General features: G+C 40.0%; 4 protein-coding genes across 6 annotated transcripts in view; 2 read left to right on the forward strand and 2 right to left on the reverse strand.

Annotated features, from left to right (window-relative positions):
• The first annotated feature begins 1,359 nt into the window (after positions 1 to 1,359).
• LOC122664239 (universal stress protein PHOS32-like) lies at positions 1,360 to 3,343 on the forward strand. Its single transcript, XM_043859978.1, has 4 exons — positions 1,360 to 1,593; positions 1,706 to 1,815; positions 1,931 to 2,049; positions 3,177 to 3,343. The coding sequence occupies exons 1-4, from the start codon at positions 1,419 to 1,421 to the stop codon at positions 3,265 to 3,267; spliced, it is 495 nt and encodes a 164-aa protein (XP_043715913.1). The 5' UTR covers positions 1,360 to 1,418; the 3' UTR covers positions 3,268 to 3,343.
• A 1,083-nt stretch (positions 3,344 to 4,426) lies between these two features.
• LOC122664237 (glutamate decarboxylase) lies at positions 4,427 to 14,138 on the reverse strand. 2 transcript variants are annotated; one of them, XM_043859977.1, is made up of 8 exons: positions 14,009 to 14,138; positions 13,696 to 13,900; positions 12,169 to 12,369; positions 11,771 to 11,985; positions 11,340 to 11,593; positions 10,596 to 10,648; positions 10,303 to 10,478; positions 4,427 to 4,612 (listed from the first exon to the last, which is right to left on the reverse strand). In XM_043859977.1, exons 1-8 carry the CDS (start codon positions 14,092 to 14,094, stop codon positions 4,474 to 4,476), a joined length of 1,329 nt encoding a protein of 442 aa, XP_043715912.1. In that variant the 5' UTR covers positions 14,095 to 14,138; the 3' UTR covers positions 4,427 to 4,473. The 2 variants fall into 2 exon arrangements, with proteins under 2 accessions (XP_043715912.1, XP_043715911.1); XM_043859976.1 differs by lacking the exon at positions 4,427 to 4,612 and having other exon boundaries at positions 9,965 to 10,478.
• On the reverse strand, positions 4,594 to 6,919 carry LOC122664421 (glutamate decarboxylase-like). Its single transcript, XM_043860224.1, is given in 5 exon segments — positions 4,594 to 4,671; positions 5,138 to 5,423; positions 5,959 to 6,200; positions 6,368 to 6,582; positions 6,890 to 6,919. Coding segments are annotated over 5 exon segments (828 nt in total). The 3' UTR covers positions 4,594 to 4,616.
• The window catches only part of LOC122664235 (protein NRT1/ PTR FAMILY 8.3-like), a 28,796-nt gene continuing 22,365 nt past the window's right edge, over positions 11,725 to 18,155 (forward strand). For both annotated transcript variants that reach the window (XR_006333315.1, XM_043859973.1), the window contains exon 1: positions 11,725 to 11,738. The gene's annotated coding sequence lies outside the window, so the exon portion shown is untranslated. The remainder of the gene's footprint in view (positions 11,739 to 18,155) is intronic.

Consider the following 18,155-nt stretch of genomic DNA (forward strand, 5'->3'; position numbering starts at 1 on the left):
TCCCGGGGTGCGGGTATAACATAATTAGTATTGAAGATAGAAGAAAAAATAAAAAAAAAAGCCCTTGTGAGTGGGTGATTGTACAATTTTTTTTTTAGGAAAGGGTTCTTTAATCAGCCAAGGCAAGGTATGCTAGCACTGTTGTATCTATCACTCTCATCCGCACATAAATTGACCTTGCTACCTCCAATCTATGATCCTATTTTACCATGTCTCATATTGTGTTCATCCATATATGCCGCTTGGTTAGAGAACCTTTTTTTTCTTTCTTTCTTTATATTGATGAAGAATATGAATTAAGAATATCAGTACCCTACCACCTTACTACTTATACGGTATTGCCCACATTCCTTTTGGAATGGATTATATTGACAGAATATTTACCCCCCACCAATCCACCATCCAAACCAGCATCTATCACCATCCAGGTATTTAAGAATAGGGGAAATGTTCTTTACACTTGGGGCGGAAGATGAGTCCAGAGACATGGGGGTGGGCAAAATGACCACCACACCCCCTAAATGACTGCAATGACCACTGCATCCTACGCAATGTGTCTAGGCGCAGCCTGCGCCCCCACGCACTCCCGAGCAAAGAATACATACAACCCTTTTCCCTTTAGGTAGGCGGTGCAAGGAATGCAAAACCCTCATTCTTCCACTGATTTTTGGTCAGCCCACTTCAGTGTGGAGTCTGTGGACTCCAAATCACAACCGTACGATTAGTATAACTTATGGACCCATCAATAATCTGTTGCTCTATTATTGAAAACAAAACGAGCTCTTACTCCTACTCCGAATTATTATCCTCTCCAATTCCTAAAGTTCAGCAGTGTGGCAGTGCTAGGTGGAGATGTCAACATGTGGCTTGGATGTCCGAGCTCATTGACCATGTTGAGCTCAGACCGTTGGATGTCCGAATTGCCATGTGTCAACATCTCCACCTAGTAGTGCCGCATTGCCGAGTTTTAGGAAATTAGAGAGAATAATTTTCCCTCCTACTCCTACTCCTTCCTTTGTTCTTTCAAAGTTGAATTCCCTTATATAAACGTTAATTTATGATCTATAACTATAAGAAAGGAAGTCTTAACATAAATCAGGAATAGTATTTCCTACTAAAGTCTTTCCCTTCTGGTACTTTCACTTGAATGTCCTTCAAAAGAATTCAAAGACAAGATGGAATAAAGACAACTCATCTCTCTCCAACGTCAAGAAGGAATAAAGACATCTGTTGTGAATGTGTTGGCAATATTGACCTGCCATAATTCTCTCTCTCTCTCTCTCTCTCTCTCTCTCTCTCTTTCTTTTATGAGTTATCAGTATCTCTTTCTAAGGCCCAGCTAACCTAAAATTCTCTTCTTCCAAAATTAGAGACAGAGTGAGAAAAAGAAGAAGAAGGGAGAGAGAGAGAGAGAAAGAATGGCGAAGGCACGGACGGTTGGGGTGGGAATGGACAACTCTTCAACCAGCAAAGCAGCCCTTCGATGGGCCGTTGATAATCTAGTGAAGGGTGGAGATCGCATCCTCTTGATTCATGTTCTATCTCCCAAGTCTGATAATGTCCAGAAGCAGCTTTGGGAAGAAACTGGATCACGTATCATCTATCTTTTAACTTTTTCCTCTTCCTTCTTTCTTCTTCTTCTCTCCTTTTAAGCCCAAACCCTTCTGTTTTCTGTTTAATTTCTTCCACTTTTGTTGGTTTTCAGCTTTGATTCCTCTTGAAGAACTTAGAGAGACTACAGTTGTAAAGCAGTATGGACTAACCCCAGATTCAGAAGTTCTTGATCTTCTCGATACAGTCTCGAGGACAAAAGGGGTAATTTCTCATTTTCCTTTCTCTATCTCTCTTTTTGTAGTTTATTAACCCTAATTTTCCAATATTGAGGGAATTCTGAATTGGTTTTTGAGTGGAAATGTATTAAATTAAACAGGTCATAGTGGTTAGTAAGGTGTATTGGGGTGATCCAAGGGAGAAGCTGTGTGATGCTGTCGAAGATCTCATACTTGATTCCCTTGTGGTTGGTAGCAGGGGCTTAGGAGTCCTTAAAAGGTTGGTTTGCTTCTTACCTTACATTTTATCCTGTTTCTTTTTTTCTGTTTTTTTGGCATTTTTTTGGTTATTTAATTTAAGGCAAGTTGCTAACATGAGCTTGGAGTGTGAAAGACTTAAACGATAACCTTAAGTGGTAATCAACATAGTTATTATTATGTGAGGTGACCCATCACCCATTCACCATCTTTTTAATTGTGGTTTTATTTGTGGCCCATATAGAGTAGGGCTGTGTTTGGTATGCATTCGAAGTCTCTTTCACATCCTCGAACTATTTTTATTGTCCAAGAATGCAAAATCAAATTAGAATGCATATCGAACCCCATTTAACAATGGGACAGTCTAGTTCTTAGCGTTCCTCAATCTCAAACTCTTGTTTCTTGACATAAACCCTTTGTTTTTCTTTGTAATTACAACATAGTCTTTATATACACTTTGACTATTAACTTACCCTAAATAAGCATATGTGTTCTAGCGGTTTTGGATCCAACCAATTTCTTACTAGCCTTTCGGTTCTGACCCATTGGATTTAAAAAAAAAAAAAAAAAAACCATCCCATTTAATAATTGGTCCCAAAATCAGTTCTCAGATTCGTCCCATTTGGGATGGTTCTAGGTTTTAGAGGATTAATTCTGGGAGAGTTTCAATTCTGATAACAAATTAACACCCTTAGTAGAGATAAGCTTCATATCTCAATGGTTACTATCGGGGCCACGTGTGAAGATGAGGTAGTGATCCACTATTTGAACCATGTCAAAGGATGATGTGGCAATTCTGACCATTGATCATTGGATGGACAAACCTTTATTTGGATTAGGGTACCCTTCCACAAAATACCCTCTCATGTGTTGTCATGCATCTTTTTACTTGCACCAACACAGTAACCGATGAGGAGATGCATTGGGCATCCAATAGAGGAGGTGTGGCAGTCATTTCGCCTCCTTATGTGAAGGTGGATGGTGCATATATATATATATATAACACAAATATATATGTTATATTTTTCCATATATATATATTTCTTTCTTAACGACCTCATTTTTTAAGTGAATGAAATCCCTTTTTTTTGTTTTTCCAAACCATTGAAAAAGAAAGAATTAAATCTTACCATGGTGGTGATAATGCAGGGTTTTGCTTGGGAGTGTGAGCAATCATGTGGTGGTGAATGCCACATGTCCAGTCACCGTTGTTAAGGGGACACCAGTATCCAAGCCCTAGTCCCCCCCCCCTCTTGTGGGAGTTTCTCCTGGTTTATGTTCATTATAAGAACTTACCATGCGATTCTGTTTGGTGGTGTTTGACTTTTGTTTTTATATATTTCTGAAGTATTTCCTAATTATTTTCTAAAATAGGATATGATTTTTATTTATTTTTTGTTGTTGTAAATTTACACTGCATTCGCAATTAGATTCTGAGCCCTACTCTAATTAGGATTCCCTTAAAATATCCGGTTCCAATTGATTTTCCAATAAAATCAAGTAATCCTATAGCAAGACTACACAAAATTGCTTGGTTTGGTTGAACTTGTTCATTGGTCAGTCCAGTCAAATTCTTAATGCTAGATGGAACCAACGGTCAAGAATCAAACAACCATGCCAACAACCATATCAAAGGAGATTATGCCATAAGAAATGAGCCTTTGATGCAGTGAGTGCATTTGATGGTTAAGAATAGGAGGGGAATTTAGTCTTACATCGGTTGGGTAGGTAGTGTACGACCATTTAACTTATGACTTTGAAAGTACTTCTCCATCTTGAAGTCAGATTTTTGGATTAGATGTTGTCAAATGATATCAAAGTATGTTGTTTGTGCACCGATCATGTGATAGCCCATGGCCAAAGTAGGGAGATTTGACTCAGTAAGTATGATTCATGACCAAAAATCGGAGAAGAGTTTAGTGACACCGAAACAAGCTTCACTTGTGAAACTCCGCCCACTCTTGGATTGGATCCCACATGGTAGATGCCATCTGGGCTGCTCACATCCATTCCCGTATGAGAAATTTGTAAATAGAAACCCAGCTCATCTTTTATTCTCTTTTTTTTTTAATCTAATTCGAATAATTTGATCAAGTCAAAACCTGAATTTTCAATTATGCCATAAATACCAATCAGTTCATTACTCAGAACAAAGCCAACGATGGACTCCCAAAAGAAGAACATTAACAATCAATGGACATTAATAGAGGAATCGAAGACTTAAAACCTACAACAACAACAACTAAAAAAAGACACTCATTGAGAGTAGTCCTAGCAAACGCCGTTAGTCTTCTTCTCCATAACCAACTTCATCCATGCGGTGGTGATTTCCCTCTGCGCCTCCAAAGCAGTCTTCTTTACTACAACACGTCCACTACAACACCCGTTCTTCTCTTAACTCTCCACTGCCAACTTGACCGATATCTTGACCGGTAGACTGTCAAGATCATGCAGTACCTTCTCGAAGTCCAACACAAAGTCGCTCGGCAAGGGTGCGAGAGAAATCTTCTCGGATCACAACACGAAGGACTGTTACATGTTGTGCGTCCCGTGGCATTGTGTAAGCCGGCACAATCCACCCAAACCTTGTCAACATGTTTGAAATCTAAAACTCATTGTACGGTTTGTTGTCCTCAAGAGAGAACTGTTAGGATTTTTTCAAAATGCGACGAGTATGGGCTTAATTAATTATTGGGTCGATCATTGATGGGGATCAAGAAATACAAGGGCTGATGTGGCTGCTACTATTTTATTGAGATGGATCGGACCGGCCTGACCCATTGTGGAAGTGGGCTAGGGTTTGAGGAGTATTATAAATACTACTGATGAGGGGTCCCTGCAGTCATTATTCTCTTTTCTCTTTCCTCCACAAGAAATAGAGCTGTGGGAGAGTCTAGAAAGTTGCAGAAGATCCCCATTACGGATTGCATTCATTATCTGACAGATTGTTGCAGCTATTGGAAGCGATCTTATCTGTTCTTTATCAGCAGACGTGGGTGCCAAGTACACCTTGCTTTCCCCATTTTATTTTGATTTTTCAATCGTATTCTAGAAATTTGTATGGAGACGGATTCGGATTTGACAAAACCCTTGCGTGTTCTAACAAGAACGCCACAAGTGGGACACCATTGTCCTTTGAGACGATGTTGAACCTCCCTGTCTTCTCCAATACTTCTCTTGGCACTATCATATTTTCCCTACAGCTCTCCATGACATTCTTGTAGCCTTGAACATATAATTACATACCCAAGAGTTCTTAGTGTTTGTTCAGAAAGTAATATACTATTACCTTATTTGCCCAGTTCAAAACTAGGGTTGCATTAGTAATACACTCATTACTCACCTCATAACCCAAACGAATTAGTTGATAATATTGAGCATTCACTGGACTAGAACCTGCAATGTTTACAATGCAATAAAGGGCCAATTAATGACCAATTCAGGTGGCAATTAGGGGTATAAGTTTGGCCCTAACGCACTGAGCCCGCCATGAGCCCGAACAAGGCCTAGGTTGAGATATCTTGGCCCTAAGAGCGCATTAGGATTGCAAATTTCTAGCCCTAAGTCACAGCCTAGCCTGGCCAGGGTTAAGGCCTCAGGCTGAGCCCGACCCGACCCTGTCTTCTTCTTCATGTTCTTTATTTTTTGTTTTCTCTCTTCCTTCTTCTTCCTCTTCCCAGCTAGGCCAGCCCTATCCCCCCCCCCCAGATGATTAGGGCCAATCAGGGTCAGCCTTCGAACCATGAGGACGGGTCAGGGTTGGATTTTTCTGATCCTGAGTCTTGGCCTGGGCCCAGCTAAGGGGACTCAGGGTTGGACTAGGGTTTTAAAAGGCCCGGCCCAACCCGACCCTGTTGCAGCCCTAGGTGGCTGGTGGCATGTGTAGTTTGACTTCGATTTTACATGATAGATTATGGGAGGACCTAATTACCTTTAGAGAAGTTGAGGGTGAAGGTGGGTTGATCAGTCCCAAGGTAATTGATGTGGAAAATGAGTTCCTCAGGCAAGTCTTCGATGACCCACCCAATACCGGCATAGACAAGACCGTATTTGTGGCCACTAACGTTGATGCTCTTAACCAACGGCAAACGGAAGTCCCATTCAAGCTCTGGGTAAAGGAATGGTGCAATGAATCCACCAGTAGCTTCATCAACATGAATTGGGGCATCCCATCTGTAACAAGGTAAGATATACTTTTATCAGTTTGTGTAAACCATAATTTCAATCTCAGAAACTGGGTGAACTAGCCATGTATGGGTTATTGGTCTACGTAATCTCAGCCCGGTTCACAATTGGACCAGTTGGGTTTCTTCAAGATGTACTAGTAGGAGGATACATACCCTGTTTGTTTGTTCTTTTCTACCAAGAGGTCATTCAATCGCTTGACATCTTCGAACTCTCCGTTAAGGGTCGAACCCAAAATTGCAGTGACACAGATGGTGTTCTCATCAACCATTTCGACAGCTTTATCAGGGTCCATCCCATAGTAGCCTTCCCTAAGCTTCACCTCCTTCAGCTCAACTTCAAAATACCTTGCAAATTTCTTCCAGCAGACCTAAAACCATAAACCAGACCATTCATTGTGAGTGAAGAAAGACAAGGACATAAGGTAGCTTGGACAGGCCCAGTTTCTAAACCTCTCATAAGGCCCATGGGTTACATTGGGCCTTCAGGGCCCATTAAATCCATGCTAGTAACTAGAAAAGCCATTCTAGGGATATGACACATAGATGTTTCCTATCTTAAAAACCACATGGCTAATATAAATAACCAGTGGAACTAGACCTTGGTGCAATGTACTTCCAAACCCGTATGTGCTTTCTTGCATTTTTTTTTTTTTTAAGATTTTGAAATATACCTACCTCTGAACACCAATCCAATTGTTGAGACATGTAGCCTCATTTGTGGGCATTTTAATCGATTCTACTCTTTTCTTTTTGGGTTTGAAAGATAATTTGAAGCTTGTACAATGTACCAATCATATATGTATTTCGAGGGGGAAGTTTTCTTTCATCACACGATGAAGGAACCGTATGGCCATCAATGGTTGTACTTCTCTGTCTTTATTTGTGAATGATCGAATATACCCCTTGAATGTTGTGTGATTCCTATGGACACTAATCGAAGGCCTTGTCAAGGGATTCTCCCAATCCCTTGATCGTGGTTGAAGGAAAACTTGGTCATTGTTTTGAAAGAATTCTATTAATAGGATATTGGTAAACAATTGCGATCATTATAAATCAAACTTATTATGTTAATTTTCTTTTAAAAATGAGAAAAATCTTGTTGTAACTAAGGTTAGTGAAAAAACAATTAAGTTTACTCTTTTGCCCTTTTAGTATAACATTTTTTTTTTTTTAAATATAGTACATTTTTTTCAATAATTTCACCGAAAAAAAATGCATTGAGTAATGAGTATTGCATTAATAATTTTCAAATTATTGAAAATCCTTTTTTACCCTTACATTAAATAATTTTTGGGAATAAGGCGTAAAGACGAAGGGCAATTAAAACAATATTACAACTTTTTAATTCACCACTTTCATGACAACATGTTATTCCGTTTAAAAATATATACATTTGGAGCATACATTCACTAACTGCTATATTAGAAATCTTGCAAGGTTAGTGGAAACTCATAAGATAACTTATCAACTGTTTATCTCATCGCACAACACCAATACTATTATACTAGTAGTACAAACGGTTAATAGAGATTAGGGAAAAGCAATGCTAATCGGTGTTGCGGTGCGGCATGTACCTGCACCCAGGTACAACCACGCGCAAAATGATCGACTAACACTCCCTTGGTCCTTTCCGCCTTCTAGAGGTGTGCTGATCATTTCACACGCAGCTGTGCCTGGTCGGTGCAATTACACGTCACGCTACGGCACCGGTTAGCATTCTTTATCCCTAGAGATTAATTGCAATCAAGATTCTTAACATGTTCTTTTGAAAAACCTTGTCTTTTCTCCAAAGAAAGCGGTCACGTTGTCTTTAACCCTCAAAATTAACAAATATATAATTGAGATTTCAGAAGAATAGATATTAAACGATTCTATCCTAGATAAACGGAGTTCGGTTCCTCTGCACGTACCAATAGGTGAACGTACATGTGAGAGTCAATCACATTTTAATTTTGTTTCCATAAAAACCCCTCGTCCCCTTGTAAATGGCAAAAATAGGACAGGTGGTTAGCTCTCACATGTACGTTCACTTGTTGGTACGTGCAGGTGATCCATTCTCAGATAAATGTAGGATTTTATGTTTTCAAAAAGATTCCTTTTTTGAAAAGTTAAAAGTTTAAAAATATGAAAACCCCTTCCCCCTACTTTGTTTTGTTTGAAAGCACTTGTGTATGGTGACTTGAACCATGGACCTCTTGTGTAGACTTGTAAGGAAAAATTGAAAAGGCACAAAAACCACTTCAAGTTTAGTCCCACGTTGGTTATAGACATGTGGAATGGTGAATTCATAACTGTTCATGTAGCTTACAAGGTACATAGCTAGAGTTCCCAAGGGAAGTCTCCCTTGTCCCATATGTGAGGTTGTGGCTTTATATAATTCGTTTTTGGTAAAAGAGACATACATGCACCCATGCATCCTTATCCTACATGCATTAGGCATATATTGTATACACATGTACCCATATGTAGGGACATTGTATATACATACACCTATTTGTAGGGTTTCTGTATATGGGGTCTTACATACTTGTACGTGTACGAAAGTATGTAGAGATACATCCATACATAAGGTTCTCTGCTTTCTCTCTTTAAAACAGTGTTGTTTCTTACTCTGTTTTATTCGTCTTTCTTCTTTTGGACTACTGAGCATTATCTTTGGATACTCTGTACTGTAATCACACTTAGGGTGTTGCCATTCGAATACTCTGTACTGTAATCACACTTGGGATGATACCATTTGTGATTGAAGTGGTTTTATCTTGGAGTTGAGAACATAAAGGTCAACCCGGTTCTGCACACTTTTGGGGCATTCAATTACCTTAAGGAAAATACGCGTTGTATGACTACTGATTTTAATACTTTGATTGTTGTCAGCAAGAGACAAGTCACTTTGAAATTGACCTCGGGGAAGACATTAATTTTGGTTAATGGTCTTAAGGTTCCTGAAATAAGAAGCAACTTGGTGTCAGGACCACTTTTTAATAAGGCTGGATTTAAGTTGTCCTTTGAATCTGACAAGATGATATAGTTAAGAATGATGTATTTGTGGGAAAAGGTTACTTGAGTGATATGGGCTCTTTGTATTAAATGTTTCTGATTCAATGAATGAAATACCTAAATGGAACCAACGGTCATTAATCAAAAAACCATGCCAACAACCGTATCAAAGGAGATCATGCCATAACAAATGAGTCTCTGATGCAGTGAGTGCATTCTATGGTTAAGAATAAGGGGAGAATTTAATCTCACATCGGCCATGTAGTGTACGACAGTTTGGCTTATAACTTTGAAAGGACTTTTTCACCTTAAAAGTCAGACTTTTGGATTGGATGCCATCAAATGATATCAGAGTGGGTTGTCCGTGCACTGATCATGGGAGAACCCATGTCCAAAATTGGGAGATCTGACTCGGTAACTGCGCTTCATGACCAAGAATGGGATAAGCACTGAGACAAGTTTCACTTGTGAAACCCCACCCATTCTCGAATTGGATCCCACATGATGAATGCCATTTGGGCGGCTCACACCCATTCTCGTACATTCTCATACGATAATGAAAACCCAGCTGGTTCTTTTATTTATTTTTTAATTTATTTAATTAACTATTTGACAAAGTCAAAACCTGATTTTCCAACCATACCACAAATACCAATCAATTCATTATTCTGAAAAAAGCCAACGATGGACTCCCAAAAGAAGAACATTAACAATCAATGGACATTAAGAGAGGAATTGAAGACCTATAAAAAAAAAAAGAAACTCATTGAGAGTAGTCCTAGCAAACGCCGTTAGTCTTCTTCTCCATAACCAACTTCATCCATGCAGTAGTGATCTCCCTTTGTGTCTCCAAAGCAGTCTTCTTCACTACAACACGTCCATTACAACACCCGTTCTTCTCTTTACTCTCCACTGCCAAGTTGACCGATATCTTGGCCGGTAGACTGTCAAGATCATGCAGTACCTTCTCGATGTCCAACACAAGTCGCTCGGCAAGGGTGCGAGAGAAATCTTCTCGGATCACAACACGAAGGACTGTTACATGCTGTGCGTCCGGTGGCATTGTGTAAGCCGGCACAATCCACCCAAACCTTCTCAACATGTCCGAAATCTGGAACTCGTTGTACGGTCTGTTGTCCTTAAGAGAGAACGCCACAAGTGGGACACCATTGTCCTTTGAGACGATGTTGAACCTCCCAGTCTTCTCCAATTGTTCACTTAGCACTATCATATTTTCCCTGCAGTTCTCCATGACATTCTTGTAGCCCTGAACATATAATTACACACCCAAGAGCTCTTAGTGTTGGTTCAGAAAGTATTGTGCTATTACCTTATTTACCCAGTTCAAAACTAGGGTTGCATTAGTATAACACTCATTACTCACCTCATAACCCAAGCGAATTAGTTGATAATACTGAGCAATAACTTGATTGGAACCTGCAATGTTTACAAAGCAATAAAGGGTTAATTAATGATCAATTCAGGTGGCATTAGTGTTGGGATTCCACGTAGTAGATGGAAAAATAGTCCCAGATCGGATATGAATGGGGATGTGGTGGGGTTAATAGGTACTTGGGCACCCTCTTCTTAACGGTTAGCTTTTGAGGATGAGTTCTATCCAAGTACCTAACAATTAGAGGTGCAAGTTTGGCCCTAACGTCCCGAGCCTGCCCTGGGTTGAGATATCTTGGCCTTGAGGGTGGGTCAGGGTTGCGAATTTCTGGCCCTAAGTCAAGGCCTGGCTGGGCCATGGTTGAGGCCTCGGGCTGAGCCCAACCCAACCCTGTCTTCTACTTCATGTTCTTTCTTCTTCTTTTATTTTTTTCTTTTCCTTCTTCTTCCTCCTCTGCCCAGCCTGGCCAGCCTATGCATCTTCCTTCTTCTTCTCCCCCCCCCCCCCCATGGTTAGGACCAATCAGGGTCAGCCTGATCCGACCCTAAGGATGGGTCAGGTTGGATTTTTCTGGCAATGAGTCAAGGCTGGGCCGGTCTTGGGCCCAGCTAAGGGGACTCAAGGTTGGGCTAGGGTTTTAAAAGGGCCAGCCCAACCTGATCCTGTTGCTGCCCTAGATGGCGTGGCATGTGTAGTTTGAAATTGATTTTACATGATAGATTATGGTCTAATTACCTTTAGAGAAGTTGAGGGTGAAGGTGGGCTGGTCAGTTCCAAGGTAATTGATGTGGAAGATGAGTTCTTCAGGCAAGTCTTCCTTGCTCCTCCAGATGGCCCAACCAATACCGGCATAGACAAGACCGTATTTGTGGCCACTAACATTGATGCTCTTAACCAACGGCAAACGGAAGTCCCATTCAAGCTCTGGGTAAAGGAATGGTGCAATGAATCCACCACTAGCTGCATCAACATGAATTGCGGTATCCCATCTGTAACAAGGTAAGATATACTACTATCAGTTTGTGTACACCATAATTTCAATCTCAGAAACTGGGTGAACCAGCCATGTATGAGTTTTTGGTCTACATAATCTCAGCCCGGTTCACAATTGAACCAGTTGGGCTTCTTCAAGATGTACTACTAGGAGGATTGATCAAACTACATACCCAGTTTGTTTGTTCTTTTCTACCAAGAGATCATTCAATCGCTTGACATCTTCGAACTCTCCGTTGAGGGTCGAACCCAAAATAGCGGCGACACAGATGGTGTTCTCATCAACCATTTCGACGGCTTTATCAGGGTCCATCACATAGTAGCCTTCCCTAAGCTTCACCTCCTTCAGCTCAACTTCAAAATACCTTGCAAATTTCTTCCAGCAGACCTAAAACCATAAACCAGACCATTCATTGTGAGTGAACAAAGACAAAGAAATAAGGTAGCTTGGACAGGCCTAGTTTCTAACCCTCTCATGAGGCCCATGGGCTACATTGGGCCTTTCTAGGGATATGCCATATGTTTACTGATTGATGCTAATCCAATGGTGGGTGATACGTGAAGTGCATACCTGAACATTTGCTCCGGTGACAATGTTAGGGTTATCGTAGGGTTTGCCCTCAGCCTTCCTCTTGTTCTGCCATTTCCTCTTGAAAGCAAGACCTGCAAGCATTATCGCCTCCGACGAACCAACAGTTCCAACACCAACAGCAGCTTCTGAATCCCCAAGTGGAGCATTAAATAGATTTGCTATCATGTTGACGCATCGATTCTAATCAAATTAAAAAGGAAAAGTTACTAATTCAATACTACATCACCTTACTTTAAGTAACAATTAGCTAAAAATAAAGTTCTAAACCAAGAAAGATTCTATCAAAGTTTCACAATTAATATTATGGGCTCCTAAACTAGGGGTGTCAAACCGTTCCTGAAACCAGTGAACCAGACCATAACCAATCAATTAGAACCGGAAAAAATTGGATGCTGCCACCCTACTCTCAGCGGCCCCACGCTGATGCAGGGGTCATTGGCGCAGCCAGCGATCCCCTCAATTATTAAATGAAATATATATTTGCGAGTTCGATTGCATTTTGTTTTTTTTATTTCTTCTCAAATTTAGCACCGTTGGATGTTGCATCATCCATGTGTCGAGTTTGCAAAACCGCACCACAATGCATTGGTGGTACACTACAGAAGATTTTAATTTGTTTCCTGCAGGGGGATGGCCAGATCCAACTACCATTAGAAAGTGGGGTGTCTAGGGGGAATAACAAGTTGTCAAACTTCTAATAGGAGGAGAGCCGAAGAAGCGACCTCTTGTAGGACTTAGGTCAGCATTCAATTGCGACTAGCAGCCACCACCATGCCAAAGACGCTTCCCAAATCTTCCATTCCACATCAATCATGACACGATAAATGGTTATGTCAACAAAATCCACAAGGTCAAAGTGGAAGAAAGTTTCAATACTATCTTGTGGGAATTGGAAAAACATATCTTGTCTGTCAGTATTTGTATTTTATGGATCTTGTTTGGTGTAACCCTTGGTGGTTAATTGAGTTTGACCACAAGTCGATTAAATGGGCTTGGCACCAAGACAACGACAAATACTTGGAAAATTATCTCTTCCAATTCCCTTGTGCCTGCAATAAAGGGGTGTGGATCCTACCGGGCAAAGTGTTTGGACAGTGACAACCCCTTTAGTAGGTTGTCATGCCCCCCTTCTTTATTACCAGTACTAGGGAACTGGGCCGGGTAGAGAACTAAAGAAGATAAAGATACCGAATACCTCGGACTATAAAGGTAGTTTTGAATAATGACAAAATTACCCTTCATTAATAGCGTTTGTCTCTCCTCTACCGACCTTTTCCCTATTATGACACTTTTTGTCTTGACTCTTGACGCAGTGGAGAATTTTTTTTTAATTCATGGGTGGACCGTTACGCCACCGTAAGTGGAGGCTGTTAGTCTAAAGGGGGGAAAAAAAAAACCGTAAGCGTTTTGCGTAGGTGTGGGCTATTAACAGAAAGAAACGAGATTAACCATCGTCTAAACACCGAAGAAACAAGAAACAGAGAGAGAGAGAGAGAGAGTCTATGCCTGAAGCTCGGTGGTGACAGGGTACTCGTCCATGTCGACGTAGTTCTTGTTAATGGAGGCCATCATGAGTTTATCGCACTCAGGTTCCATCCAGGTGGTGACGAAGGAGGCCAGATTCAGTCTTGGGTTCCCATCCAGCATCAGTTCGTCGTTGATGATCTGATACGCCGCTTCTTTTGGTGTCGAATTCTCCGGCATCTTATACCTTTACAACCCAGAAACAAAATTATCATATCATCTCTAAAGAGAGTTTTTTTTTTTTTTTTTTTTTCCATCATCTGAACAGAAAGACGAGAGAGCATCAGAGTAATACCTCGGAAGGGAAGTCCTGACGTATCGGGAAGCGAAGGTGGAATGGATGGAGACATCGGACTCCAATGTAGTCTTTGAGAGAACCATGGTTGGTTAATTGGTGCTTTCTGATAACTAGCTAGACAAAAGAGAGAGAGAGAGAGTGAGAGAAGAAGAAGATGTGAATAGAAACAGAATTGTAGAAAAGATTTGAAATGCAAGTGTGCAACGAAGGGTTTAAAGGTTTAGATTTTAGTTTGGGGTTTTTGCTTTGGACAAAGAAGTGAAGAGATGAAGAGGTTTTGGGGCCTTTATATAGCCCGAGAGAAACCAGTTTTGAACTTGGAAGGCAGCATCCTCCGCCCTTTCGCCCTTTGTTCTTTCATTTTTATTTTTTTTTCCTTTTCTTTTTAAAATAAGACTTTTTGTTCATCAGTTTCATGTTGTTTTTCTCTTTTTCCTACGAACTTATACAGAAAAAATAATAATAAAAGAAAATGGAGAGAGAGAGAGAGAGAGAGAGAGAGAAAAGGGTGGAAACTGACCATGGAAACAGTAGAAAATGTAAACCTTATAGCACACGGGTTCACACCAATTACCACCAATAGAAATTTTGTTTGGAGCAATTACTATCACTCTCTTATACTTAGCCTATATTTATTAAAATTCTCCCTACGATAAATTTCTTTTCTGATATTCCTCTGATTTTAAACTTTTACATCTCCTTCTCCCCTCATGTTTTTACCTAGTAACCTGCTAATATATTTATCAATTCTTAGTGAGTGGCTCACAAATTGCTTTTTCCGAAGCAAGAAAGAATTAACCGGTTAACAAATTTGGTTTTACCGAATTTTAGGAACAAGATTTATTTGATACTAATTTTTATCATTTTTTTTTTTTTTTTAAGGGATAAAGAACACCACCCGATCGAGGGGGTGCGCCGATATTTCGTTCACCCTTGTATCAAGGCGCAGGTACAAGCCGTGCTACGTGACCAAGTGTCGTTCCTTTTCCCTATCTTTTAATCCCTAAAACCTCTTGTTGCTATCTTATTGAATGTACCACCGATCTCATCCCAATATAGCTGAGATCGATACTGATCCCATCCCAATACCAATCCTGCCATCGATTACTAAATTCATGATGATGGATGAGACAAAAGGGGGAAAAATAGATAAATTGACATATGTCCTTAAGTAAGTGCTAATGCATTTAAATATAATTCAATCAAAAAAATATTAATTTAATCACATTAAAATACATGAGGGGAAAAACTACTTCATTAGTGGGAGGAGTGTTGAAAAGCCAATGCTTTTCTTTCTTGGTTCAATAAAAGCAAACTTGTTAAAATTTTGTTAATCGGTTGGTTCTTTCTTGGTTCCATAAAAGTAACTTGTGAACCACTCACTAAGAGTCGATAAATATACTAGCAGGTTACCAGGTGAAAAGGAAGGGCAATCTAGGTATTTAAAAACATGAGGGAAGAAAGAGATGTAAAAGTTTAAATGTAGTGGAGTATCAAAAAAGAAGTTTAAGATAAAAGAGTATTAATAAATATAGGCGAAGTGTTGAGAGTGAAAAATAATTGCCCTTTGTTGAAAAAGGGAATGTGAATTATTAGATTTCCTTGACTGGGAGGCAAGGTGGCAGGAAAGTTCCACCAACCGGAGTAGCAACAATATATTTTCCAAACAAGCCTGTTAGGTAGGTACAGGGACAAAGAAAGGAAATAATTCTCTTAATATTCACTCCCCTATATTTTTTCCTATCTGGTTCCATGCTTGGTACAGTGGTCCAGTGGTCCAGTTCCTCTCATAGGGAGGTGGAAATAACGACTTAACCACATTCGGGCAATGTGTTCGGGCAGGGGATTAGGTCGTCATTTCCACCCCCTATGATAGGTACTGGACCACTCTACAAGGCAGCGAAACCGGAGAGGATAATGATCATTTTGTCAGACTCTTCTACCCGAAGTTTCTTTTTTTATTTCTACGGATAAGAAAACTTTAACCTCTCTTTCTCTCTTATTAATTCCAAATCTCTACAGTATCCCTACTCCCTTTTCCTTCTCTTTCCACCCAAAATCTCCTCTGACATAACTACCTTCTTGTAGCCCCACTCCAACATCACCTCTTTCTTTGTAAGGGAGCATTAGTTTTGGAAATTGAGGATGGAACCAGGATCACGTTCATGTACGTGAACATATGAGAATGGCTCATAGCCATTCAGATAAAATCCACTCAATGGAACCCATATGAAATGGATTCTACCTGAACAACTGTGAGCCACTCGCACATTCATATACGTGAACATCAGCCCAACTTAAGAAGAGGATGGTAACTATGGTTGAGGAAGATGGCACGAGGGGTTGCATTTTCTTTTCTTTTGTTTTTCTGTTTTTTTTTAGGTTTTTCAAAGAAAAAAAAATTATAAATAGACGTTTTCAAACATATTTATTTTATTTGTATCAAAAAACCCCATTGTTGCGTTACCAAATCGGGCCTTAAAGTCACATTTGACCACTTCTCAATTCCACGAGAGTGATTTCTCCCTCAATAAGTCAAAACACTTTGGACCAATTGTGTTCTCCGAGACTGATTCTCACGTTGGTTACTTGTGTTGTTATCTAAAGCTTGGGAAAGAGAACATCACTCAATTGCACAGCACACGACGTTTAGCGTTCAGACACACAGAGGTGCGTGAAATGATTGCCATAGTCTTGATTATTTCCATCTTTTTAGAAGGATGCAGCCGTTATTATGTGTGCCCCTGTGTCTGTACAGAGAGACGGCCAGCACTGCAATCGAGTGACGCACTGTCTCCCTTTTTAGTAAAACCCAAATTTAAACCCTCTATTGGTGACACCACTATTTGTTTTTGCCTTCTGATTCATCATACACACCCTAAGGATTGGTGGGCCGGGTCAGTATCCGCCGCCCTGTTAAATTTTCTAACATATTTGCACGTGCATTTATGTTTCGTCCCGCCACATCATAATACTAACATCCGAGCAGTTCAATTTCTTAGTTCGGTGGGCCATACTTGATAATCATGCCTAATTTTATAATCTAATTGGACCTTACGATTAGAATCTTATCTGGTCCTGCGTCTTGGTTGACATCAGTTTTCTTTTGTTCTGTGTCGGTTGTTCCGACAGAGTAAGTGCTTGGGAATCGGAACGAGTCAACCAGGAAGCCGTCCGCGGAAGTTGAGGGAAATGGTTTTAAAATAGATTTTTGACTCATCACGATTTGTTTAAGTCTTTTTAATTTTGGGGCCAATCCTATTCAAAGGGCTCATAGATCAACTCCAAGCTAAGGAGGAAGGGTAAGACAAGTCAACAATTTACAATTATCAAGGGAGGGGAGAAAAGAGGTGTCTTTTTGGCACAATATCCAATCTAGGAGAGTTCCATCAATCAATCGAGCTAGCGGTTGTTTGCATCGAAGTCATTAGTGTTAAGAAACAATGCCCAGAAGTGACGATTTGTAAAAGAAAATGAAAAAATGAAAAAGAAGAAACACAGAAACACACAACAAAGAGGATTTACGTGGTTTACCCCCAAGATGGGAAACTACGTCCACAGCTAAGCAATAGAACGAATTTCACTATCTTCAAAATATTACAAACCCTCAATTTACTGCTATCCTAATAAAAAGAACAAAATATAATTAGAGAAATCTTAACCCAGAAAATACAGAAATGCCCCTAGAACCCAAAAATGGCCACCCGATCAGGGTCGGATCATAACTGAATATATGTTGAAATAAATATCAATTTGAAGGTCTCAAAGAGTTCGACATGACTCATTGTCTCTGGTAGTGACTTACGCATTTTTTAGGCCATCCAAGCTCGTTTCATGATCGAAACGGCCCTCCAAAAATATTCTAAACCACTTTCTAGACCGAAATCAGGCTTCACCAATAACAGTTAGATTCTTCTGAAATTTGACTTAATTAAAGCTAAGTTTTTTACCCAATCCCTACAAAACAACCAAATTTTTACTGAAAGCCGTGGCCCGTTGCTTTGTATGTCGGGGTTGAGAATTTTCTATAGAATCCATAGCATACATGGTTTGAGGAATTGATATCCGATCGATTCGTATCAATATTGATAGAGACAGAGATCGATATTGATTCCTAGCTAATCCCATATCGATGGATGCTATG

The sequence above is a fragment of the Telopea speciosissima genome, chromosome 6, assembly GCF_018873765.1.
Source record: "Telopea speciosissima isolate NSW1024214 ecotype Mountain lineage chromosome 6, Tspe_v1, whole genome shotgun sequence".
NCBI lineage: Eukaryota > Viridiplantae > Streptophyta > Magnoliopsida > Proteales > Proteaceae > Telopea > Telopea speciosissima.